This window comes from Varanus komodoensis, unplaced genomic scaffold (assembly GCF_004798865.1).
Source record: "Varanus komodoensis strain SLA01 unplaced genomic scaffold, ASM479886v1 scaffold25, whole genome shotgun sequence".
Taxonomy (NCBI): Eukaryota; Metazoa; Chordata; class Lepidosauria; order Squamata; family Varanidae; genus Varanus; species Varanus komodoensis.
The window spans coordinates 10,366,391-10,394,142 of record NW_025335661.1 but is presented as its reverse complement, the minus strand read 5'-3'; the positions used below and the strand labels follow the sequence as shown (position 1 = coordinate 10,394,142).

Here is a 27,752-nt window from a genome sequence, read left to right as displayed (position 1 = left end):
TGAGCCAGCATACAGGCCACCTATGGGTGCAATTCTGTGCATGTTTAGACAGAAAAAAAGTCCTTCATCTCCTAGGATCTTTCCAGACACCCTTTACTGGTCTGCTTCACTATGGTGAAAGGTCTTGTGTTTCTTTCTATAGTTATTTTTTTCAAATTTCATATATGTTTGTATATGCAGATGTCATGCAAATTGCTATACTCTTTTCTGGTGATGCATTTCACCTTTTGGGGAAATGCTTAAGTGACCACCCTAAAGGACTGTACTCCATGAAGTAGGTCACATGGTCATCCTAACTGAAAAACCTTGCAACAATCTGCAATGTTTTTTCCAGAACTCTTTTTGACTATCAGAAATCCCTGATAAAATTGCCTAGAAATCATTACAGGTGGTTCCCCCAACAGACATCTTCCTGCGCACAGAGATGCTCCTTTGCTCTGTCTTCAAGAATTTATTTGCAAACCTTGTTGAAATTCAAAGATTGATGCATAGATAAACAACTATATAAATATCAGTGCTGACTTATACTATTAAGTTATTCTGGATTATTAACTGTCTTTACTTTAAAATGCAGCATTTTTACAATAGGTGATGGTGTTCTTTAAAATGTAATATCAAAAATACTATTTGCAGTGCGGAACACCGTCGATACCATCCAACCCTCACAGTGAAGTAAGAAACAGTGATGCAACCTCAAGATAAAAAGAGACAGGAGCACTTTAAGAGGGAAACAGGAAGTTGTAACCAGAATCCAGCTGAATTCTGAGCTGTGGCAGTGTGCCGAGAGGCTGCAAATAAAGCAGATGTGCTTGTTGTGAATTTCAGTGCTGTCTAGACTTTCTTTTAAGAAAGCAGATATTTGGGCTTTAAACTATGGTATTTTCTTGAGTTTGGCATTTTTCAGCTCATTCTGTGAGTTCATTTTTTTAGAGCTGGGTAAATAAATAGGGATGAAATGGAGAAGTCAAGGAAATTGGGGTCAGTGAAAGATGAGGATCACTTCTATCATCAGGGTGCAGTAGAGCTGCTGGTTTTTAACTTTTTACTCATCCTGACAATACTTACCATTTGGCTGTTTAAAAACCACCGATTCCGCTTTTTGCATGAAACTGGAGGCGCGATGGTTTACGGTGAGTGTTCCGATGAAAGTTGTGCCATGGCATTTTAAACTTGTTGCATGAGGTGTATAATTAGACACTTGAGCTCAAGTGTTGACAAAGTGTGTGAACAAGGAAAATGCATTAATTTAAAAGTCAAAAGTCTATTGAGCTGTGCAGTAAAGTAACAGATGCGAGGCACCCATCCCTTCTCTCTCTCTCCTCTCCTGAAACAGCTAGAGGATAACTTGTCAAGGAAGTAAATGTCACAAGCATGCTGCCAACATAATGGGCTTCACTGAGCACAGCAGATCTCCAAAACTCTTGTGTGCTTCCTGGGAGCTCTGATCTGGCTTCAAGAGATAATATTTCTTAGGATTATGATGAACAGTATTGGGTGACATCTATCTACCGAACTGCCAGATGGCAACACACTGAGCGTTTATTAAAATGAAGAATTCTCCTACATTTCAGCTTCATGCTCTGTTGTAAGTTCAGCAAACTGAACATTTGTGTTGTTTTTGCTGGGCTCTTACCAAAAGAACAGAAAACAGGCTGTGAAAAATGAGACGCTCCGAATGCTGTCATGAAAGATTTTCCCCCATCGTCCCTCTTGTAGTTTATATTTTTGTGTATGTGGGTTTCCTGAGTTTCATATGCAAGCTGCGTGGCAGAAAGAAATTCTGTGAACCCCACAGCTAGAAAAACCACATGCTAAGTATTAATGTGCTATATATCACAGTGTGATATGAAGTCACGTTTTTGCATCTTGCACAGCAACCTTGTCTTCACACCCCATAGGCCTTCATTGCCCTATTGAAACAGGCAGAATCCAATAGTTTACAGACTGTGTATGATAGTTACACTTCGTAAGAATATAGCCATTTTAATAAAAGCATCAGCATTCATGTATGAGGAATCAGAGCCCTGTCACAATGTGTTAAAAATTGCTGATTTTTAAAAAATACTGACTCATTTATTACATCAACTGCACACTTTGTTCCTGGAAAATCAGAGACCGCACTGGTGGATTCATTCTCATTTATTCAGCTTCCCCTATCAGATTTATATCAATCCATAAACACACAAATAGACAAAATAGAGTAGTAGTACCATTTAAGCAAAGTGTGACTAGCTTGGGAAAAACCATGCTGCACAGAACTTTATGCTGGCTGTTCAGGTTTGAAGCCCAGCAAAGCTATCAACTCAAGCAAGGGTGGGGTTTTGTACGCACTGGCCTAGTCTGCAACATGCCTCTTTACTGCCCCTTGACAGCTTCAATGCAAAGGTCTGAAGGGAGATTCTATATACATTTGAGTATTTTTTTTAAGAAATCCATGCCTAGGACGATTTCAAACTCTCAGGTTTTCATGCTCAGTTTACAAAGGGCAGGAGATGGTAGGAATGGTACGCATGAGAATATTGGGAACCATGATGGCATGTAGGAAACAGCGTCCTTCAATGCTTACACAGTTTCTGCCCTTGAACAAAAAATAAAGGGCACAGACAAAAAAGCTGGTGTTTTAGTCTTGATTCCTATACAATTGTCAAGGAAACAAATTCAGTTTGATAACTAATACAACACCAGTGTTTTCCATCCTGCAGCAGATTTGGCATACCTACAAGCAAACCTCATACTTGGTTTCTTGACTAAAGCAGGGAGAGGGAGAGGGAGAGTGTTCAGAGGAAAGAAGGGGAAACTTTGTATGCAGCCATTTCAGATAGGCATGCAAAGAAACTGGAGCCGTTCTTCTTGTCATGTTGTTGAATTTACTGATCTTGCTGGCAGCATAATATGAGTGAATGCTTTTATATTGCATTATATTGCAATATAATGCATTTCTGCTCCCTCTGAACAAAAGGAGCTTCCTGTCCCCTGGCTACCATACATTTTGGTCTGGGAGTAACTGGGAGTGACTGATTCTGCCATGTGTTGCCGATACATCGTCAGCTGCACCTGCTGCACTGGCTCCCAGTCCATTTCCAAGTCAACTCAAAGTGTTGGTGTTGACCTTTAAGCCCTTCATAGCCTGAGACCAGAGTTTCTAACGGCACAACTCTTCCTGCGTGTGCCTGCTCAGACCCTGAGGTCATCTTCAGGAGCCTTCTTCCAGATGTCCTCAGCAAAGGAAGTTACACAGGTAACTATGAGAGAGGGGTTTCTCCCAGGTGGCACCCGTCTTCTGGAATGCATTCGCCAAAGAGGTTTGCCTGAAACCTACTTTGTTAGGTTTCTTGCTCCAGGCAAAGACTTTTCCTTCTGCCCAGACATTTGGTTTTCTTTATGTGCCATTTGGGCTTAATTGACTTACGGCAACTCTGTGAATCAGTGGATCCCCAGAATGTCCTGCCCTTGGCAGCCCTACTCAACTCCTATAAACTCAAGACCATGGCATCCTTTATCAATTCCTGTGCTGTTTATAGTTTTCCACGATATTGGATTTTAGTTTTATAGGGTTTTTTCCTATTTTACCTGGGTTTTGGAGAGGCTGTTTAGTTTTTAACTAGCTGTAATTGGTCGAGTAAGGTAGGCATTGGATAGCCCCCCTTGTGGTACCCACAGACACATCTCTTGGTCTCCAGAAGTCTACCTGGACCTCCTGGATGATGGTGGTGGTGGTGGTGAAGGACTGAAGGCTGGCATGTTTGAAAACCAGCCCTCTAGCACCTCCTTTATCTGGGTTTTTAGTTTAGGCTTTCAGACTCCACATCTTCCTTGTACATAGGTTCTTGGGGAAGTCACTTCCTTTAGTCTGCCAGTTTGTCTTCTGCGAAATGACTCTTTTGTGACTGGTCATGCATGCCACACTGATCCAAAAATGTGGGAACTTCTGTGGAAATGCATGGCATGGCAATATTGCAGTGCACAAGATATGCAGGACTGGTACGCCAGGGAGAAGGTGGCAGAGAGGGCAGTGGGGACTGGCAGAGTATATCCAAGCCTTGCAGCAGCCTTTGCACGCCTGGTGGTGCCTTTCCCACGCAGCATCTCCTGTTCACCTGTCTGACTCTACTTTTTATTCTGCTTAAATCTCTTATAACAAAACAGTGATTTTTCATAAGAGTTGTAATCCATCAGCTCTTTCCCTTTTTGTGGCTTTTGAATAAAAAGTCTGTTAGATAGATTTGCTGGATCTGCTCTGTCATGAAGAATCGCTCAGGAATGTTTGGGTTTATTAATTTTCATCTTTCTTTTTAAACTCTATTGCCTATGTAGAGTGGCTGGCAGTTGCATCCAGACTGCCATCCCGAGACGCCTCTGAAATATTCATGAACTCCACTGTGCAATTTCACCATTAACATTGGTCCTATTCGTCTTTTTTACACCAGGGAGGCTTGATCAGCTGAGTCCCCCCGCACTTTAGCTGGATTACAGGTTGTTCCTATAATTGAAGCTAGCAAGCCCATAAATGTATGTGGAGAACTTACCCGGTCCAAAGCATCCTTTTTGATCCTCTCATTTCTGAAGAAGTGGATAGCTGAGTTTGAATTTTGCAGCTAGAATTTACTTGTATGATAGGAAAACATAATATCTGTATATTTGGACCAATCCCTTGATTTTACAAGCAGCACTGCTTTAGTATTGATGAAAAGGAATATATTTACAAAAGTTTAGTTTGGAGGAAATAGATGTATTAGCATTTAAGGTGCCCTTTGTTGCAAGTAAGGCAGTCTTACCCAATTTAGTGCCCAGCAGATTGGTTCAGAATTGCAGCTAGTGCAAAATATGGCAGCTGTGATATTGAGTGGGCATCCTGGCTATGTACACAGCATACTATTGTTGAAGTGACTATACTGCTTGGTTATTAGCTACCAAGCCAGATCCTGCTGTTGGCACATGAACTGCTGAACTGCTTTTCTTGACAGATCATTTCCCTGAGGATAGACCTGTGCAGTCATTAAGATCATTGGAAAAGCATTTGGTGCCTGTGCTGTGATCTGCATATTGCTATCTCATGGCAACTCAGAAGCAGGCACCCACCCTATGAAATGCCCCCCCACCCCCGGTGGTATTTGGGATGTGCCCACTATGGTATGCTGTAGGTACTGATTAAAGACCCATCTCTTTGATCAGGCCTGATCAAGTTTGTTTTAAGATGGTGTTTCAAATATTTGTCTTTAGATTTGCATTTATTTAGTTTTATTTTAAATGTTTTATTTATATGTTTGTGTTTATTGAGAGATAACTTCAATGTATCTTAATCTTTATTTGAAAACTGCATTTTCAAAGAGGTATTTTTTCAATATAAGTGAAAAAAATAGTTTAATATTGACTACACCAAAGTGGGCAACTTGAGGCCTCCCAAACGTTTTACTCCATCCACTGCTCTCATCAGCCTTAGGTAGATTGGTCAATGAGTGAGAAAGCTGGCAGTATCTGCAGCACAAAATATCTGCAGGACACCAGGGCGGGAAAAGCTGAACTAAGTCATCTTTAGACAGGCAGACTCCGAGATAGAACCAGGATGCAGCCTGACTCTCCTGCTGTTTCACCTGTGCTGGGAAGTAAAGGATGCTTGAAATTCCAGGCCAAACAAGAGGCCATCAGCACCCCTTCTGCCTTTCGTTCCTTTGTTTGCCCTCCGGAAGCCCTTTGCACAAGAATGCTGAATCACACAAGCGCCTAAAGCACTTTCCCTGCTGACCTCCAGATGTGTTGAACCACAGCTCTCAGTATCTCCCCGCCAGCCAGTCTGAAGTGAGTGCCTGTGCATCAGAGCCGTTGGTTGTCATTGTTGTTGCCCTAAGGGTGGGCATGGAGGTGGGGCAAGAGCAAGGTGGGCAACCTGCATCCAGCACAGGCATCTTTCGCAGTGATTATCACATTGAATTTCAGTTGACTGGGACTTACTTGTAGTAGAATAATATCATAATAACAGAAAAAATTTTAAAAAAGTTTAAAACAACTAAAAACAAACAGAAACAAAGAACAACTTTGTAAAAACATCTGAGATGGTGGATCCCCCCAGATCCCCAGGTGTTCAGGCAAGTCTTTGGAGACCTATGCATAAAGGGGCTGGTGCTGAAAGGATGGCAAATTTGGCACTAGGAAGTCTACAGTGGGGAGATTAGTCTATAACTAGGAGGGGCACCACAAAGAAAGCCTTCCCCTTTGTTGCTACTCTCCAAGCATCCCTTGGAATTGGCACCTGGGGGAAGATCCCAGAGGCTGAGTGTCGTGTCCAAGTACAGTGGTACCTTGGCTCACAAACTTCTGTTCCACAACTCTGGTCGCGACCCAAATTGGTTGTGAGCCAAGTCAAATTTCCTCATGAGGTTCAGTGTAAATAAGGTTAATCCATTCCGTAACCAATTTTTTTTTTAATCACAAAAATTTGGAACAAAGTGACAAAGAACAACAAAGATCGCGACCATCTGCCCCCCCTCCCAGCATGATCGCGATCGCACCTGTCTTCCCTGTACAGGCAGGGAAGAGGGGCACAATCGCGGCCACCTCCCCACCCCCACAGCATGACCGCGATCATGGCCATAGATGGGCACGATTGTGGTCGCACTCAGGCAGGGAAGAGGGCCGCAGTCACAATCGTCACCAAATGCGGAGTTCATGACCTGCAGCAAAATTTTTATGAAATGTCTGTTTGCGGCCTGATTCATGAGCCAAGGTACCACTGTAGATTGTGGTTGGTCAGGGAGGTTGATGAATGGCATGGGCCAAAATATTTGGATCGATACCCCTGTTACACACAGAGAGACATCTAGATTACAGCATCCTTAGCTGGGTTGGCAGGGAGGTATGTCAACTGCCTCATTCAAAACCCTTAAGGAGGACAACTATTTCCCAGCCGTTCTGGAATCTTCCTCAAAATCAATGATGGAGGGTGGTCAGTTATACATTACAACAAAGAGGAAAAGCATAAACAAAGAATACAAATACATATATAAAGAATACAAAAGAAGACACAGGTTTGCAGAAAATCTGCCTATCGCATGGTATAGTGAAAGTTAGGAATAATTACTTTGTTTTAAATACAATACATGTCACCTCAGTGAGGAAACAGTCTCCATCCAGGGACTATCTGTAACATGTCCAAGCTTCTGCTTTCCCTTCGTGGGATTCTTTCACTTTGAAGTGGGGAATGAGCTGGAAAGCCCTTCAAGCAGAGTGTGCCTTAAGAGGACTGTTAGAGGACTGTTTCCATAAAGTGGACTAAATAAATTTCAGCATGTACAGGGACCTTTTTTACCCCTCTGGACCAAATCTCAGATTCCTTTATAGCCAAGTACTAGTAAATATATAACAGAAAGAATTGGTTTGTTTGCTGCCCTTGATATTGACTGGCCTGTTTTTTGCTTGATGGGACATTAGTGAGAAAATACATTACAATGAGTACGTGTGTGTGGTGAACTATTGTGCGTGTCTGCATGGCTCCTGGGTTCTTTCTTTTGGCTCTCATTTCTCCATTTAATTTTATTGTGAATTTCACAAAAACAGAAGCAAGAAAAATCCCTGAAATTAAGAAGTACCAATATATAAATATCCAAATAACATAAGTCTGGATGTATTAATTATACATACATTTCAACAAAGGCAGACCTAATGTCTGTATATATGTCTATCTGAGAATAGTGTCTGTATGTCTTCTGAGTAAATATTGTAAGAATCATTGCATCTTCAATCTATCACTTGGTATGAGGTGAGCTTTTATCTTTCCGGTGCGATAATATTGATCTTTTAAAATCTGTTTATTTTGACCAAGTTCTGTCTTGCAAGATACAGATAGATAATTTAAAAACATATACACATCAAATAAAGTTCTAATACAAAGTTTATCAAATGATAGCTTCCATCCAAAAAGAGAGAACTACTAGACACTGCCAAAACATATGATTAAAAGAAGAATTAGCAATATTAGACTCATAGAATAGTAGAACTGGAAGGGGCCAGAGGGCCTTCATGTTGAGCCCCCTGCTAAGTGCAGGAGTCCAAGTTAAACCATCCATCCCAGAAGGTTGTCCAGTAGTTACCCCACCAGCAGTTGGTCAACTTAGACAAACTATTATTTATGACTTGTTGTGGCTTACAACAAGTTTTTGTTGGAGAAGATGTAATCTAAGGTCCATTCCCCTTTGAGATATTGATGTTGAAATAGCAATCCATTGCTTGGACCAAATAAGAAATCCAAATTCTGTATTCAGTTCCCACTGTAGACCCAATATATCATATCTATGCACCAAAATAGATACTTATACACATGAATCATGGATCAAAGTAACTGACTAGCCTCAATAAACGGTTCCAATAACTGTGATACTGTAAATGATGCAGGGCTAAATGAAGATTCTAGCAAATGTTTCATTTGTGAATACTGTTGTTCAGCCATGGCAGGCAAATAATATTTGGCCTAACTGGTACAAAATTTAAAACAAAATGTCTATCCAAGTCTGCCACGAAACATTTTTTTCCCAGATTTTAAGTCAGGATATTGCCCCAGGGCCAATTTAGCACACAAACACAATCAAAAATGGGTCTGCTACATGTCTGAAGTTACTCTAACAGTAAGAAGAACCCTATACATTTTTAATATGTCAGAAGTGTTGATCAACTGTATCAAAGGAGAAATAGACTTCTGGAACTGTGAAATAAATGATAAGTCATATACATAAAGAATATTTTTGAATTCTAAAGAATTATGAGCATTGCTATGTATGAACATTAATTATGAACATTGCTATGTATTGTTGTTGTTGTTAGTCGCGAAGTCATGTCCGACCCATCACGACCCCATGAACAACATTCCTCCAGGCCTTCCTGTCCTCCCCCATCCCCCTGAGTGCACTCAAGTTCACACCAACTGCTTCAGTGAGTCCATCTAACCACCTCATCCTCTGCTGTCCCCTTCTTCTTTTGCCATCTATTGTTCCCAGCATTAGGCTCTTCTCCAGGGAGTCCTTCCTTCTCATTAGGTGGCCAAAGTATTTGAGTTTCATCTTCAGTATCTGGCCTTCTAAAGAGCAGTCAGGGTTGATCTCCTTTAGGACTGACCAGTTTGATTGCCTTGCGGTCCAAGGGACTCGCAGGAGTCTCCTCCAGCACCACAATTCAAAGGCCTCAATCCTTTGGCGCTCAGCCTTCCTTATGGTCCAGCTTTCACAGCCATACATTGCAACGGGGAAAACCATAGCCTTGACCATACGCACTTTTGTTGGCAGGGTGATGTCTCTGCTTTTTTATACTAGCATACTTGCTATGTATACTAGCATTCTAATAGCATGCACCGTGGGTCCCAAACATGTCAAATCTGAAAAGGGATTCCTGTCTAGACCCTCTGCCAAATGTGAACATGCCTCTTATACTGACAGAGATTTTCTTAGTTATACGACACAGTCCAGAGTGAATGCCTGGAGGAATATTGTCCATGGGGTTGTGATGGGTCAGACATGACTTTGCAACTAACAACAACAAAGTGAATATTTCCAACCATGTTGATGCAGATAAATATACAGATTGCAAACTAAGACACCATCATAGGTTCTTGTTGCACACAATAATAATGTGTTGGATGTACACTTAGAATGTTGAAATAGGAAGAGAGGATACAGCCTTTTCAAAGTTAAAGTCAGTAACTGATCAACCACAAAGTGTGCCTGAAAAAGGGGGCTCAGCACTTCATTGAAAAGCAAGTGAAATGCTTGCACTTGGACAGAGAAACACATCTGGGAATCATTCACTTACATTTCATACTTGGGCAGTAACTTACATCTATCCTTGCAAGAAAAATACTAGAATGAAACATCTGATTTGCAGAAATACTAATCTGCAGGCACATTGTTTGCTGTGGTCAGATGCTAGGGATGTGATGGTATGAAAAGAATTGTAGGGTATAGATCTAAATTAGTACAAAGCAAGATTCTTCTTCAATCCATTCTCACAATGTTTGCAAACTGGCCACAAAGTCTAGTAATTGTCCTCATGGCCGTTTGTCAAGTATTTTAAGTTAGACCTTCTGCATAGCTTGGAATAGACCCAAGCCTTCTAGTATAGAAGTTAATGCAGCCTTCCCCAGCCTGATGTGCTCCAGATGTTTGAGATTGTAACTCCCTGTATTCCTGACCACTGGCCATGCTGACTGGGTCTGATGTGAGTTCAAAGACCTAAACATCTGGAGGGTACCCGGCTGGCAAAAAAGTCCCAGTTCAGCTGGATCTGGGCTTCAGATGTTTTATCAAAAGTATGTGAGAAAGCATAGCAAATGTCCTTCACCAAGATTAGTTGACATAACTATAACCCTTTGGTTTCATCCCATGGGTATAGGTATGATTTAGAAATATCTCAAATCACTGAATAAAAACTGTGCAATATGCAGAATGAGGCAGAGTGCTGCCGCAGTACTCTCTGATAATCCCTCATAATTGACTTTCATTAATTTCTGGCCTTAACTGTATTTCTTTGTTCTTTTGAGAGCTGCAAAAGGTCAAGAGCTCCATTAGTGATGGACAGTATTGATTATCCACATCTGCTGTACTAAAGCATCTCCTCTATTGTGTTTACGGCAGACCATTTCCAGTACAAATGGCTGAGTATAAGTGAATAAGTGTAAGTGTACAAATGACTTCAAAATCCAATCAGGATCCAGATTTCTCCCAGAAAGCAGCTGCTCAGGACAGATTTGTATCGTGTGACAGTGCATTACCTAGGACTGTGCCAAAAGTCTCCCACATGTTTAGACCCATCTCATTCAATGGGTTAGAAATAAAATGGCTTTCAAAAAGAAATTCAAAAGGAAAGAATAGTATGGGGAAATTCTCATGAGTTGGGTTCAGGCTTCTTATGCTTTCCTTACTGAAGAGGTGGGAAGGAGTGTGCAAAAGTGTCTTTAATTATGTAATTGTCTGTCGCCAGCTGCTGCCTTATCCTCTTTCTCAGCACCACTCCCAGCTGCTTGCTTGATAGACAGATTGCCTGTCCTACATCTGTGTTTTCTGGGGCTGATGAACACACGGGTGGCAGTGGTGAAAATGCAGAATGTCTCCAGTGGGCTTTTGACACTGAGCCTTTTCCAGAATGGGTCAACCATGCCTTCCCCTTGATGCTGGTTCTCGTGCCAAGTGTATTTGCTTTTTAAGCAACGGCATCATGGCTCTATTGTATTTGCATGCAATGTGTAGTTCTTTCCTGAACAATAAGGCTTTCCAGGATCTGAAGGGTGTGAATGAACTACAGCTCCAGGCTTAGTACATGCCAGTCAATGCAACACAGCAATTTGGCCCATTTCTGATAGATACAGCTGGAGGATGTGCTTCCTGTTTGGTATACATAATTTGTGTGCCCCCTGAAATGTGAAACCTCCTCTTGGTGCATATTATCGCTTGCACATAAGAGGCCACTTGGGAGAGACTTGCTGAGAGACAAAGAAATTATGTTGCTCTTAAACTGCCACATATCCTGACTGCATCATAGTGATTCCCTCAGACTACTACACAAGTGCATGGTGTCTATTAACATTAACCTATGTGTGTGTCGACCTTTATAAAAGTGTAACATTAGGAGAAGGGGGGCAGGGGAGTTCTAAGTTAATTCACTTCACATCTCAAACATCACTCATTAGGCATGGACTAATGAGTGATGTTTGAGATCTCTAGGATTCTCCAAACACTGACTTGCTGTTTGTCTCATGCCCAATTCCCATGCATGTTTGCAGTCACCACTCACTCTGTGTGAATGTAAAACATACACGACTTGATGAGTGATTGAATAGAAGAAACATGTGCAAACCTAACTGGAAACTGGGACAAGGCATGTGTTAGATAATATGCACATTTATGTTGGGAGCTTGGAGGGGGACCTGCTTGCATGTTTTGCAATCAGATGTGAAATGCTCAGACATCCCTATTCACTATTTAAAGATCATACTGTAAGAACAGAAAAAATGCTGCTGCATCAGTCTAACATGCTATCTTGTCCAGTATCCTGCTCCCTCAGTGTCCAGCCAGATGCTCCGGGAAGCCCACAAATGCATGACATGACTGCAAGGTTACCCTTACAAGATTCCCAACAACTGGTATTGAGATACTGGGGGTAATATTTAGTTATCATGACTGGAAGCGATTGCGATTTGATCTCCAGCTTTTTCTTCTGCTTGATGCCAAATTCACAGTCTGTTCAACAGTTGAAAAAAAAAATCTTTCTTTTTTTTAAATCACTTTGCTACATCTTCCCTCCCCCCCCCCAAAAAAAAAACCACACAAACACAAACAAACAAAAAATCTTGACCTCCTTCAACCTGGTTGCATCCCTTAATCTTTTGAACTACACCATTCTGAGTCAGCATACTCATGGGTTATGCAAGCCAGGGACAATAGGATTTCTAATGCAACTCATCTGCAGACCTGAGAGAATAGACACTGGTTGTTTATTGATTTGGTTGTTTTAAAACAATGTAAAACAAATAATAACTCTTGCAAATGGGAACTGTCCAGATGGAGGTTTCCTGTGCCTTCTGTGGGGCAGAAAGGATGAGAGATGTGCCAAGGATGAATATTAGTGAAAAGAGTTCAACCAAAAATATAATATAATTAATAATTAATTAATTTAAAAAGGCAGGGAGTCTTTTTAAAGCACCATTGCTTCCACTGTTCATTTATTTATTAAGTTTTTGCACTAGGATCACTTTGTCTTAATTATATTTGAATGTTTATACAAAGCCACTTTACATGGTCTAATATTAGACTAAAGTGTATAATCTTGACATGTCTCATACTCACATAAATTAGATCTGATAACCATGTAGACACCCAGAAAGTACTGAATCCACATACTTAGTATCCACATCAGAAGAAGACAGACTAGCATCCTATACAATCCACTTTCTTTGTTGTCTTGTATGACATGGCATTCATTCAAAACATTGGTTTGGCAGCAGTAGTTAAAGGGCTCCCAGCCAATTCTGAACCTCCTCATAGGATTGCGGAACAACATTCACTAAATTGTAGTGTCTTGTGGATACATGGGAACTTTGGTCATTTTGTTACTGGGCATTCAGTTTTTTGTTCACATTTTCCCCATTTTTATTGACCATAATTATAGACAGCAACCAATGGTGTTATTCCACTAGCACAAATAAATGTTGTTCTAAGGGAAAACCAAGTTTAAGTGGAAATCCCAACCTTACAATTAAGGTTGTGTTTCTGCAAGCAATCATGCAATCCCTTTCAGGAGAGTGGGCCATAAGATACTGCTAGCACAATGGGCAAGTTGTTGCACAAATAAAAGATTTCGCCGTTTGAGTTTGCAGAATTGCACTGATGGATACTGCTCATGGTCTCTTGTTTCATTCTCTTCATCTTTCTCTTTGGAATATCCATGTTAAACCCTATACAGTGGTTTGAACATTTTAGTGTAGTGCTTTGTGCTAAAGGAAGAGCAATGCTGTCTGTCTGCTTTCTTTTTCATGAGAATCTTGCATGACATCAAAGAAAGCCCTTCAATCAGCAGAAGAGGTATTCAATACAGGGAAGGGCTACAACTCATAGAAAACTACCCACTGTGTGTGTGTGTGTGTGTGTGTGTGTGTGTGTGTGTGTGTGTGAGAGAGAGAGAGAGAGAGAGAGAGAGAGAGAGAGAGGGGGAGGGGGGGGGGGGGGGGGGGGGGGAGGGAGGGAGGGAGGAAGAGAGAGAGAGAGAATGAACAAGAACAGAGAAAAACCATGCTGGATGAGACCCAAGCTCCATCTAATCCAGTACTCTGTACATACAGGGGCAAACCAGCTGCCCACAGGATCCCTCAAGCAGGATGTGTGCAAGACCTCCTCCTGCCCAACTTCTCAGCAACTGCTATATGTAAAGCAACTGCTTTATGCCACCTGGGATAAAGGAAGACAAACCTAGTAAACAAAGTTAGTAGCCACAGATAGCCTCCTTTTTAAAGCCATCCAGACTGGTGGCCATCACCACTTCCTGTGGCCGTGAATTCCACAGTTTCGCTATACACTGTATGAAGATGTATTTCCTTTATTGGTCCTAAACCCCCCATGACCCCCAGTTTGAGTGTTATGTAAGAAGAAGAAAAATGCCTCACTCTCCTCTTTCTGCACATCATGCATTATTTTCAATACCTCTAACCACGTCTCCCCTTACTTGCCTTTTTTCTAAGCTGAACATTCCCAGCTGTCATAGCCTCTCCTCATAAGGGAGTTGTTCCTGCCCCCAGATAATTTTTGTTGTCCTTCTCTGCACCCTTTCCAACTGAACAATGTCCTTTTTCAGGCAAGGCAACCAGAGATGAACACAGTATTTCAAGTCCAAAGATTTGCATAAGGGAAGTAAGATTTTGGCAGTTCTATTTTCTATTCCATTCCTGATGATGCCTAGCATGGAGTTTGCCTTCTTCACAGCAGCTGAGCATGGGGCTAACATTTCATCTACTTACTCCTAATTCCAAATAATTGGTGAACAGATTAAAAAGCATTGATCCTAATACAGAACCCTGTGAGACTCCACTGGTGACATCTCTCCATGGGGAGAAATTGCCATTTATTCACACATCCCACCTTCTGTTCTTTAAACAGTTACTGACCAATAAAAGGACCCTCTTTTATTCCATGGCTGCTTAGTTTGCTCAGGAGCCTTTGGTGAGGGACTTTGTAAAAAGCCTTCTAGAGGTCCAAGTAAACAATGCCTATTGGATCAGCCCTGTCTACATGCTTATTAACACACTCAACGAACTCCAGTAAGTTAGTGAGACAAGATTTACCCTTGTGGAATCCATGCTGATGTGCTACTCTAATAGCATGTGTCCTCTATGTGCTACTGATTCCATCTTTAATAGTGCTTTCAAGCCATACCCAGAACAGATGTTAAGTTAACTGGCCTGTAATTTCTAGGAGCACCCCCACCCCCAGATCTCTTTGCAAAAATTGGTGTTATATTGGCCATTCTCCAATCCTCTGGTAAAAGGGCTGATCTTAGGGTCATATTAAATATCATGGTACATAAGAAGGTCAGCAGTTTCATAACTCTAGGATAGACACCATCTGAACCAGGTGGCATGCTGACTTTCAGTTCATCAATAAGGTTGACAATTTCATCTTTTGTCACTACCCTTTGGCCTGATTCCTCAGATTCCCTTCCAGTATACATAAGTTCAGGGACAGGTATCTGTTCACTGTCCTCTGCTGTGAAGCCTGGCAAAAAGATTTCATTCAACTTTCCTACAATCTCCTGATCCCTCCTTAGTGTTCCTTTAATTCCATTATCCAATGCCCCAGCTGTTTCCTTAGCCAGTTCTTTCTTTTCATATATTTAAATAAATTTTTATTGTTAGCCTTAATATTGTTAGCTACATGCTCCTCAAACTGTTTCTTTGCTTTTTTGATGGCCTGCTTGTATCTCCCTTGTACAAGCTTGTGGTTTCATCTGTTCTTTTCAGTTGTGCAAGACTTTCATTTTTTGAAGGAAGCTTTCTTCTCCCCAATAGCTTCCTTGACTCTTAACCATGCTGGATTTTGTCAATTCCCTTGACTTTGTGCTACCTCTTTCCACTTATTTATTTATTAAAAGCTTTTCTAAACTGTCCATTACAAACATCACAGGAAGACTTACAAAAAATGAAACTTGTGGTATGCATATTACGTGTACCTCAGCTATAATGTTTTTCAGTAATCTCAAAAACATATTTTTGATAATGATCTCATGTTTTTGAGTATAATTTTTTGAGTAATCAACCTTCTTGATTCCCCTCTTCAGGTTCTTCTTTACAGTTCCTTCATTTCTGAGAAGTTTCCTCCTTTGAAATTCAATGTAACTGTGTCCCTCCTCGTTGGCAGTCCTCCACTTAACTGTCTATTAAATCTGATACCACCAGCATGGTCACTGTTACTCAGTGGCACACCAACCTATGCACCCTGTTCTAATGGTTGCAAGGTTGCACAGGACTAAATCAAGGTTGCACAGGACTAAAACCAAGATTGCACCCCCTCTGGTTGATTCCATGGCCAGCTTCTCTAGGGCACAGTCATCTATGCCATTGAGGACCTCTCTGTCAGAACTTGAACATGCATTTGCCCAGTCAAAATGTGTGGGGACAATAGCATATTCCTATGACTGAGTTAGTTTTAGAGCCAGGAATTTTCACCCGTAGTGCTTCACTGATAGTGTGCTTTTCTAGGGGCTGATTCCTGGCTTTTGAATTGTTTGAACAACTGGCATTTTTCATATCTATTTTCCTTTCCGCTCCACAGAATACACAGGAAGTCTGCATGGAGACAATATCCACTGTAAACATTTTTATTTCATTTATTTAAAGCATTTCACAATGCTTTAGGAAAGCCATTAAAACTAGCCATTAATCTACATTCTGCAGAACACTTGTGAAAGAAAATTCCCTAGGATTATGGTTGATTCTAAAGATAAACGAGTTTGTACATTTCATGTTTGTACACATTCCTCCTAACAAACATATTTAATACACATTCTCCCTAATGTACACATTTTTTGAAAAATTCTACTGTGCACAACTGAACATTTTTCTCTAATGTATGCATATTTTATACATAATGTATACATATTGTGATGTTATTTATTGGTTTGCATTTCATTACCCCCTCATATTCCTTTGTGTACGGTAATTCTACAATTTTGTGCAAGCACTGTATCATCCTGATGATCCAGGATTCATTTTTTTCTGTCTCTTAAGATAGCCTTCCCTAAACCTGACACTCCCTAGATGTGATAGACTGTAGCACCTATCACCTACAGCCATGCTATCTGGGGATAATGGGAGTTACAGTGGAACACATATGAAGAACATCTGTTTGGGGGAAGGACACTTAAGGCAGTGAAGTGTGAGGGCAATGCCTGTTCAGATCCCAAAAGAAATCTCTGAGTAGGTTTGCCAGTTCTTCAGAACCTTTTGATCTTTGCAGCATTTAGCAGAAACAGAATAAATATGCAGCATAAGCCAATGTCTAAGCCCAGCTGCTTTCTCAGTAAATATATAAAGGTCAACAAATCTAGTGTTTCAAGTTGCAGAATGTCGGTTAGTGTAGAACTTTGTTTGTGTGTGTGTTTAAGCAAAATGCAACTTATACATTTGGTATAGCACCAATTACAATGTGTTGTACAGCATTTAGCTAATTTTGAAGTGATTCTGAGTATACAGATAGCTACAGATATAGATATCAAACCTTATAATATGAATACAAGTGATACAGATGAATTGGTTTCATATATTCTTTCTTAGGGTAACAGCAAAATCTCAATATGGACAACATGAGGAGTCAGAACCAAGTAATTTTTTAAAGAGTTTTTTTAAAGAGACAAGATACTTGTCATTTCTCTCCATTTAGGCTCACTAAAATACAGAGAATTACATTAAACATCCTCCATCATTTTTATGGGCTTCCTCTTTCTGTCCATAGGTCTCATAATGGGATTAATTTTACGCTATGCTACAGCACCATCTGACTTTGAAAAAGGAACGGTCTATGATTGTGAGAAGCTTGAAGCTGGCTTGCCCACTCTGCTTGTCAACATATCCAATCAAGTATATGAATATCAGTACAAAAGAGAAATCAGCCAGCAAAATATTAATGCACACCAAGGCAATATGATGCTGCAAAAGGTAAGCTGATTGTTGTCCTCTATAAAGTAAAAGAGCTTGCATAATCATTTCTGATTGATCCCCGCCCTGAATCCAGACTGACTTAAATGTGGTACAGGTTGTTGCCCATCTTAATTAATCAACTGTTGATGTATAATCAGGAAACAGAAGAACAGACAGAAAAAAGGCCTTTCTACTCTCTCAGGCTTCCTGCTTTCATTATTTGAAGGTTACTGGAAACACGACAAACTTCCAAATGGAAATCAATTCACTGCCAGGGAAAGGAAAGGAAAGGGGAATATGTAACCTATGTATAAAATCATTGTATAGTTTGACACTTGTGCATGTTGCTGTGTGTATATGTAGTGTGCACCTGGAATGGAAGCTGTAGCCAGCCACAGCTTGCCAGCCCATGTACATACAAAGGAATCCATGCATGAGCAGGGCCAATAAATGTACTCACAGGTTTTGTACGTGGGTTTTTCATGTTTTTGTAGCACTCCTGAGTGTATTGCCATTGGTTACATGCATTTCACCACTCAGATATGAGCCGTGAATTGCACTTTATAGACAGCACCTGAACCTGGAGGTTCCCAAGGTTTCTATTCTCTGCTGGGCCAGAGCCAACAAGGTAGGAGGGATGGAATCTTTGCCTAACCACACTCTGATCCTTGAGTTCTTGGCTAGCTGGGTTCTAGCAAGGGCCCATTGGAGGAGGAGGGAAGGAGGCAGGAAGAGGCTCAGGATAAAACTCTTCCTTGCCTTTGCAGCCACCTTCCTGCCCACCACAGTACACACTTTCCACCTCACCAAGGTCAATCTTATAAGCTTGAAGAGACAGGTAGCACAATTTTCTCCATGGCAGCTGAAAGGGCCCAGGAATGGATCTCCAATTCCACCTTCAAAACTGAAATAAGTTCACTGACTCTTTTCTGATTTGTCTTATGGTCTTGAGAGATGCCTTTCTTTCTCCCAGTTAAGTTTTGCATTGAGAAATCTTTCTAAATGAATGGGTGGGGGGTGCACCTTGTGAGGAAAAAACCCAAAAAAGTTCTACACACCCTTTCAGACATGGGAGCAGGCTCACAGGCACTTAGCTGTGGTTTAGCATTACATCGTAACCAAGTTTATATATGTGAAACCCTGAACACTGACACAGCCCTTGGAAGTTCTATATGAATACTAAATAAGAATGTGATTTCCTTCAACCATACAGTAACTTTTAGAAATCCAGGCCTCCAAGCATTGTTTTGCTCCTTGCAAGATAAGAGCAGGAAGCAAAGGTGCTTATCAGATATTAAATTTATTATTACAAGATGTGCAGATAATCACCAACTTAGCTGTCTTAAAAGACAAGTCAGTGGCGGATATGGAGATCAATTCCTACTGGTTATGATCAATATCTACTGGTCAATTACATCAGGAAAGTTTGTAGCCCTCATATCTGGGGGATTCCCAAAGCTGGCCACTGTGGGAAACAGAATGCTGGACAGATGCAGCAAAACTATTTTGATGCTCTTAAATGTAATCTCTTAAATTGTTCCCTCTGTTGTCCTTTAAAATGGAAGCGATACAGCAAACCTGATTTTTGTGGTTAGCTCCTTCATACTTGCCACACTTGGTGTTTTTTTTTCCTGAAATTAGTCTTAAATATGCTGTACATATGGAAATAAGTATATAATATTATTGCATTATTCGAATAGCAACCATGCAATTTATTCCCTCCACCTACCCACCCCTAAAAACCATATAGGAGAAAGGTGCATAAAACTTATTTGCTGATTTAATTATCAGGTCAATGTTGCATTTGGGATTGTCAGTGTAGAAGACTCCCTAATAAAAATTCTTGCTCCAAGTTTCCCCCATAAAGTTGTCAGTGAAGTGAAATTTACTACTCGTTGTTATTGGCTACCTATTTACATTCACTTGGCAATTCAAAGTAAGCAGAATGGGTGAAAAAATGCTGAGTCTTCACTTCCTGTTTATCAAGCAGAGCTATCTGGTGGACAGGGGCAAAAAGGAAGTCATTTTGGAGTCAGGCTGTATTGTTATGAAGCTAAATAATTCATCCAGGCTTCTAACCCCATAAAGGAAAAGCACTGAATCAGGACAAAGGAGCTACAAACCATTTTGCTAATGACAGGCTCTCACATTTAAAGATACGAATCTAGCAGAAACTATGGAAGATGCAGTGAAATCTAACATCTGATACAAACAATAGTTATTATACAGCAGAATTCGTTACTTTACTTTAAGCAGGAATTTACTGCACAGTGACCACTAAAACTGGGTGTAATAAAGGAACATTGCATTGAAGGGTTGGGCAAAGTAAACTCTTCCTGCACTGTTTCTGACATCATGTTCAAGTTTTGTTCCTGAAAGTACATTAAATAGATCTCCTTTCTATCCTTTGTTAAAAAATCCAAATGTACAGTAAGATATGTCAGTCATGAATTTCTAAATTTGGAACTAGACAAATGGCAATACATTATCTCATGAGGAAGGATATGTGAAGCGGAAAAAGTGGAGCTCACTCAGGTTTTCTAAATTCTACCTCAAAGCTCAATCAGACATATGCCAGAATCAATTTGTAAATTCTTTTTCTCCTTTTTCAAACAAAATATCTTGTACATTTTATTCATATGTCCCAAAATGTACACATCACTCATGATCCTTTTTGAAATGAAAGGTACACAGTTTTCTCTCACTGATGAAAGCATGTTTGTAAAGTCTCCCCTCCCCCCCCAAAAAAAACCCCTTGCAGTCATTTCATGTGCATTTTTTTCCATGAATCGAAGTGCAAACATGTGGGCATTAGTCACATCAGAGCAGTGGGTAGGGGTCAGATTCTGCTTGGCATCCTCCTATGGAGACCATATTCGGAAGAATATGCAGCCCTGAGAGTGGCTTGGGAAGGCAGTGGGCAGTGGACACTGGCATCACTTTATGCCATCTCCTCAAGGCCTAAGTGGGGCTTGGGAAAGTGGTGCATGGCAACAGGGAAGCTGATGACAGCTGCCCAAATTGCCATTTGAGTACTTTGGGCAGCTGGCATTGCAGTCACTTGGCTAGAGCAGCAAGACTTTCCATAGCTCTGGCAAAGTGACTCTATAGCCCTCAGAGCTTCACCTGGGTTTCTTGTTCCTATGACATAGCCAGGAGTGGCTGTGAAAGCCCAGAACAAGTCACAGCTTGTATCTGTGGCTTCTCAGCCTCATGCCATGGTGTTGTGGGACAGCAGATTCATACAACATGTTAGTTACTATAGCTTAGCATGTTATACAAACCCAGTCACTGTGAAAACAGCAGGTGAATTGAAAGCAGAATCCAGCAAGCTAGCACACACTCAGACCATTAAACGTAAGTGAAATAAGTAAACGTTTGGCAGATGTGTAAAACTGAAATAGAAGGTGCCTGATAGATCTTCACAGGGAAAGTGTTCCACAATGTTGATTCCTCCTTTCATATACCTTCTGATCCAATCTCATAAAATGAGAGGAACCAAGGCCACGGTTTCTAATGCCTATCTTAACCAGCAGGCAGTCTCATGTGGCAGCAGGCAGCTCTGAACATAAATGAGCCCTGAGCTTTTGAAGTTCTAAAGACTAAAGTCAGCTGAGAATGACCAAAAACACTCTTCATCACTGCTGCCACCTGAATGTTCAAGAGTAGAATGTACCTAGTCCTTCTTCAATGTGCCCACATTTGGCTGGCAGGGATCCTATTTTACAGAGGACTGTTGTGTGTTTGAAGATGTCTTCCATTCGATGGGCTGACCAGCCTTAGTCTGGTTTAAAGCTTAAAAAACTATTAGATGGGGACAGCAAGTGCTTAGACATTGCCCATCAACAGCTAGCACCTTGATACCAGACTAGAGGACTCCTGTCACAATTTTCCCACTATAGTAAAATTCCCACGATTTCCCCCAAGTTGCAAACGTCTGAGTTACAAATAACCCATACTTATGAACAAACTCCATACCGCCTATTATTTTAAAAATACCTGCAAAGAATTGTCATCACCACAGGGAGAGAGGAAGCAAAAGGGGAGAGAGGTAGGGCCTCCACAGCATCACCATGGAGAGAGGAAGTGAAAGGTTAAGAGCAGGAGGCCTCCAAAGTACATCTCCCTGCCCTGCTCATCCAGAAAGGAAAATCTCTCCAGCACTTCCTTGCCTCAAAGAGGAAGCACTGGTGAGTTTGAGCAGTTATTCACAATATTAGTAGTTTTTCCAATTTCACAGGGATCCTGTGCCCCTAACCCCAGCAAATGTGGGAAGCTGAATATATGTGATCTGACTTAATACAAATTCAACTCAAAGACAAATTTCCATTTTCTCAGGAATGGGACATGTTAGTAACTCAAGGACTGCCTGTATGTTATTTCTGTTTGAATTATATTTATTATTTCTGAATGTGCACCTCTGCATATACATTTGCATATGTGATGGAAATTGGCATCTCTTTTATTCTCCTTTTTGGTAAGATATTTCCTCTCTTTTGGTAATGTGTATGCATTGCTATTTTCACAAACGAAAGAGACAACCTGCATTTGTGTGTGTGTGTGTGTGTATAAGAGAGAAAGACAGAGACAGAGAGACAGAGAGACAGAGATGATCTTTATGGTAAAACAACAAAGTAAAGAAAGTTATTTGCATTATCTCTGATATGGAGAAAATGAATAGAGCTTCTTAAGCATCTTAGGGCACTGTGATTGTCCCAGGGATACTCATTCCATTGCCATGGCACCATTTCCCATTGGTCCTGATGAAAACTAAAAAGATTATTAAGAACTGATCACTGTTGTTAATGAGTAGGAACACTCATTATTACGGCACTTCAGCTTATTCTTTTCTAAATAAAATTGCTTGGAAATTATCAACACATTTAAGTTCAACAGAAACTACAGTTAGTAGTGATAAAGAAGCCTTATAGATCTCCAAATGGATCTTCAGTAGGAATGCAAATTCTTGGCTTTTATGAGGGCACAATCCTATGCCCTTCCGACATTGCTGGAGGAGGCAAAGGATTATTTGGTGTCCCAGTCCTTTTGACCTCAGTGCTCAGACTGAATAATGTGGATCCCCCACCACCATCCTGCAGCCAGCATGGAAAGAAGTGTGTCGGCTGCCTCTCCAAGCTGAGAAATTGATTCGGAGAGAGTCGGACATGCTGCATGGCAGGAAGGAGACAAGAATGTGGCTGAAATGTCTGAACAGCCTCATTTCCTCCCCCTCTGCAGTGCTTAAACAGTAATCTAGATGACCTGCAGGGTGCAAGGCATGGGGATGTGCAGATCGCTGTTGCTGCGCTGCCTCCCACCCTCCACTGTGTGATGCTTGCATGCACTGAGGGTGGAGGCCACAGAATCCAAATCTATGGAGCCAAACTGGGGTGGAGAGATCACTTCAAATCCAGCTAGGATTATCAAAAATGATTACATGAGGAAAATACACCATCACACATAGTGTTGTAGCCTTAATTTCCTTCTGTTATTCAAAGGAAGAACTATGAAACAAAGATCATTGACTTTTTGTTTGGATCCATTTCCTTTACCAGTCTGAGGAAGGTCAGCTATAACAGGGGAACACTTCTGTTATGACAAATATCATGCATTGAAATGAATTAACTTGCAACTTTGCAGAATGAAGTTAAGTTACTCATAAGGAAGGTGAAGAATTCTTCTATTATATTGTGCTAGCTGGAGAGAATGCATTCATCAGCCCAGAGGTTGTTGAGAAAAAGCCAGAGAAGGTGGCTCCACTTCTCTCATCTCAACATCTGGAATTGGCCCACATTCTGATCCCGCCCCCACCCCTGCTCCTCCTCTGAGCCTGGGAATGCATGCCAAAAACAACTGCCCTTCTTACTCCCAACACCCACTAAGATTAGGTTTTTAATATTAAATTAAACAGCAAGGCATTTTGTAGCCAGTCAATGAGTTTATGATAACCCACAGACAGGGGTTGTGTATGGGTTGAGTGTGGGTAATCGTTGAATGATAGGTTGTTATTGAGATGTATGAACCAAGCCACGGTAACAAGCCATCATAACTACAAGCAGCCCATAGAACACAACTCAACAACAGGTTATGAGTTCTGGTAAAGAGTTGTTTGTGATTAACAAGCCATGGTTTGTTATTGCAGCTGGGTTCTTACAACACAATATTCCATTTTTCAGTAACAAGCTACGGTTCAACAACCATTCTTAAATATAGGCTAATGAGACCCAACTCTTAACTGTAAGCTATCATTTTGTCTGAATCCAGTCAGTGTTTGTAATTTGCCCTATTAAGTAAACTGAAGCAAGACTAGCTTGCATCTGTTTTTTAAAAATCCACTTGCATAGAATTACAAGCTATTTTACGTCTGCAGAGATAGTGAGGCCTGAACAGCACATTAAAAACTAGCCAAGTGTATGCCATAATAAATCTTGAAGGTCTTATAAGACTTTGTTGTTTTTGCTGCATCTGTTTTACATGGCTAGCCCCCTGGAAATTGTTGCAATAGTTAATTTGAAGAATAATTTAAAATATACATTCTTGCTATTGTATTATTCTGTGTCATGTGCATGCATTCTGGCAAATCTCAGGTGCATGCATGAGAGGCTAACTGTTTTGGCAGGACTGACACCTCCGAATCTGAGGATGAGATGGGTGCAGGGGAGACAGTCTATCCAGCAGGATTGACAGCTCAGACTCTGATACTAAGATGATTGTTGAAATGGTCCCAGTTCCAGCTGCAGTCCAAGGCCCTGGGTACCCACCTGTCTCTACTATAGGAGAAATTAGTTCAAAGACAGCCAAGGGACCAGTCAACCTTCCTGTGGAAATGGGGAAGAACAACAACATTTCAAGGGAGGAGATTTAGAGATGGGGAGTCTATCAGATGGGGACCTCCAGCCTCCTGAGGAGGTGGACCTGATAGTCCATCATCACAGTTGTGGGGTCTCTGAGGCAGCAGCACAGGTGTGCCTAATTCCACAGCACTACTCCTACCAGGGATAGACGCAAAAAGATTCATAAGGAAAACTTTGGGTGAAGAATGTCAGAGAGGGTTCAACAATTCACTTTGTGTATGTTCAGAGACATGCATGTAACATAAAGAAGTTTGGCAAAGAAGCACTGGTGAGACTATTGCTGCTGGAAGAGAGAAGCACAGCTCACAGCATTCTGCATTTTACAGAAAAATTTGCATTATTGCATTTTGAAAAATTTTGTGGGTTGGTGTCAGAAGGTCATGTAAAAGATGATTCTCCTAAAACAGAAAGTTCCTACTGGTTGTTTTATGTACCTTAACTGGTGTCTTTGTTCCTTTTGGCAGATGACCTTTGATCCTTCCATCTTCTTCAATGTTTTATTACCTCCCATTATATTTCATGCAGGATACAGTTTAAAGAAGGTAAGGGGCTTCTCTTTTCAGCTAAAGAAAATAGTCTGACATACATGCTGATCTACAGAGCCAACCAGCAAAATTTACAACACTGCCAGATATTAAATGCCACAGACTCACATTACCCAGATAAAGCAAAGACAGTGATAAAGTAGATGTTTCATCCAATTCCAAACAGTCATTCTGATTCCCATTTTTGTTGTATAATTTAACTTTATGCTTTAAAATTTTCCAAGCCAGCAACATACCAAAAACATATCAGACTCAAGCTCCAAGCTATGAAACATTGTCAGTATACTCTGCCTGCTGACCTAATCCCAATTCTCTTCACAGATTAAATATTTCAATAATTACAATATGGCAGTACTACTTTGTCTTCACGGCATTGACTTTACTGATAAAACCACTTGGGTTTTGTAATCCAAGATTATGGTACATTATAGAGATGCACTAAAAGTATACTTCTACTAACTCACTAATGGCTTAAATGATAAATAATGCATTGCATCATAATTACAAACATAAATAGAGCCAAGCTGGATCGGACCACCTGCTCTCCTATGCACTCCGTAGTCCTATCTGCTCCAACAGCGAGTTCATGCAGGGGCCAATCAGCTACCGGTGGAAAACCCATTAACAGGATGTGAGTCAGTAACACCCTCTGACTCAAGAGACACACAACAAACAAACAGTTAAAATCTGATGCAACGTTTTTTAAACCGTAATGCACCTGCAAAATGCAGCGCAGTTTTAAAAGCAGCTTTCCCCAACCTGCATCCATCTGGATGTTCTGATTGCAACTCCCAGGAGCCCTAGCCAGCATGGCCAATAACCAAGAATAGTGGCCATCATAGCCCAGATTAGCTAGATAGTGGCATACACGCAGCATGCACATGCACACAAAACTCGTGCCTCCTACGTTTTGTTCAAAAGCCCTCTACCTCCCAACTTATTATTTGTTTTTTAGGATAACTCATTTTTCAATGTGCAAGTTAGTGTTGGATTTTACTGAAATCTCTCTCTTTAAAAAAACGCAAGTCTGATGCTATTATGGGATGTCCTTAAAGAAATCCACAGGCTCCATCCCTGACTCTTTGCTGTTTTAACCTGAGCAGGGCAGAGAACAGCTATTGCTTAAAAAAACAACAACAACAAAGTTTGAGAATATAATTTTTCATGTTATACTTTTAGATCTGATAGAGAAGCATATGTGCATACATGTCTGTGTTAAACTGACATAGAATTTCAATCTTTTTTTCATCCTTTTCTGCTTCACAGAGACATTTTTTTCGCAACTTGGGATCACTTTTGGCATACGCATTTTTAGGGACTGCAATCTCCTGTATTGTTATTGGGTAAGCAAAATCCACAGTGTATTGTCACTCTAAAGTCATGTTGTGCTTTCTGCTGATTTTCAGACATGTGTAAAACTTGCTTGAGGATTCCTGTGCTGAAGTTTGATTTCATGTTCCTAAGGAGCAAATTTCCATGGACCATCTGCAGCTTCCAATACACATTTGAGTGATTTCAGTCACAGTTTGTTTGCTATTAACCATAGCTTCAGTCTCTTGGAATGGGTTGCCACATTCATGTCTCAGAGTCATACTGCTTCATTAGAGTTGCATTTATAATAGTGCATGAACAGTTGCTTTCATGTATTTCTCTAAGAATACCTCGGTTAGACTGGCATTATGCTCCTGGCAGTGACCAAACAGACTGCTCTTGGAAGATCAAAAGAAAGGCCTGAAGGAAAAATCCTCTCCACCCATTGTGTGTCTCCAGCATCTGGCACCCAGAGGCGTATTCCTTTTGTGCAGCAGGATTTCACTTATATGAATAAAGACAGCTTGACTCCAAAACAGAAATGATTTGATGCAAAACAGTTTGACAAGATGGTATGGTAAAATGCATAATGTTAGTTCACAGACTTGAAGGTAATTGCATGATTGGAGATCAGGGTTCGGAATCTATTTCAGTTATTCCATTGGTCAACTGAAAGGATTTTACTGTTTATCAGTTAAAACAAACATCTTTTCCCCTAAAATGGGACTCAAAGCTCATAATCACAACATAATACAAAATACAGAATAGCAGTATGGCTAGATAACCATCTGTCAGGGATGCTGTAGTTGCCTTGTATGCTGCAGATCCTGCAGTGAGCAGTGGAGAGGGCTGGGGGACCTTTCCAGTTCCAAGATTCAATAATTCTGTCATTTCAAGGCCTAGTGAATGATGGGACACCCACTCCACCCAATTAGAATCACACCGGAGCTTGGAAAACAGAGTTCTCTTGTCACCTCAAATTCAAGGTGAGCATCACAAGATTGGCACTGCCTGATCAATGAGTTTATAAGCTCAAGCCCAGTGAGCTTCCAAGCCCAGCTACTCTCTCATCCTCTGCAAGCCTGCAGAGTCTGTCCCATCCACATGATAACTCTTCTACTCTTCCATTTACTCATTTTTAATTGCTTGACTGGTGTATTTCCCTCCTCATCCTATGCCAGTGATGGCAAACCTTTTAGAGACCTAGTGCCCAAACTGCAACGCAAAATCCACTCATTTATCGCAAAATCCACTCATTTATCGCAAAGTGCCAATACTTTGCCAAAGTGCCAAAGTGCCTTTAGTTTTCTAGGTTTTAGAAAACTAAAACCTCAGTCAAGCACATCTCTCTCTCTCTCTCTCTCTCTCTCTCTCTCTCTCTCT

At 40.9% G+C, this 27,752-nt stretch overlaps 1 protein-coding gene across 1 annotated transcript in view; it reads left to right on the top strand.

The window, feature by feature from the left end:
* Window positions 1–849: 849 nt before the first annotated feature.
* SLC9A9 (solute carrier family 9 member A9) overlaps window positions 850–27,752 on the top strand; it is a 332,462-nt gene continuing 305,559 nt past the window's right edge. The window contains exons 1-4 of the mRNA XM_044432976.1: window positions 850–1,130; window positions 17,475–17,677; window positions 24,978–25,055; window positions 26,325–26,401. Of these exons, the coding sequence (XP_044288911.1) occupies window positions 956–1,130; window positions 17,475–17,677; window positions 24,978–25,055; window positions 26,325–26,401 (533 nt within the window). The 5' untranslated portion in view covers window positions 850–955. The remainder of the gene's footprint in view (window positions 1,131–17,474; window positions 17,678–24,977; window positions 25,056–26,324; window positions 26,402–27,752) is intronic.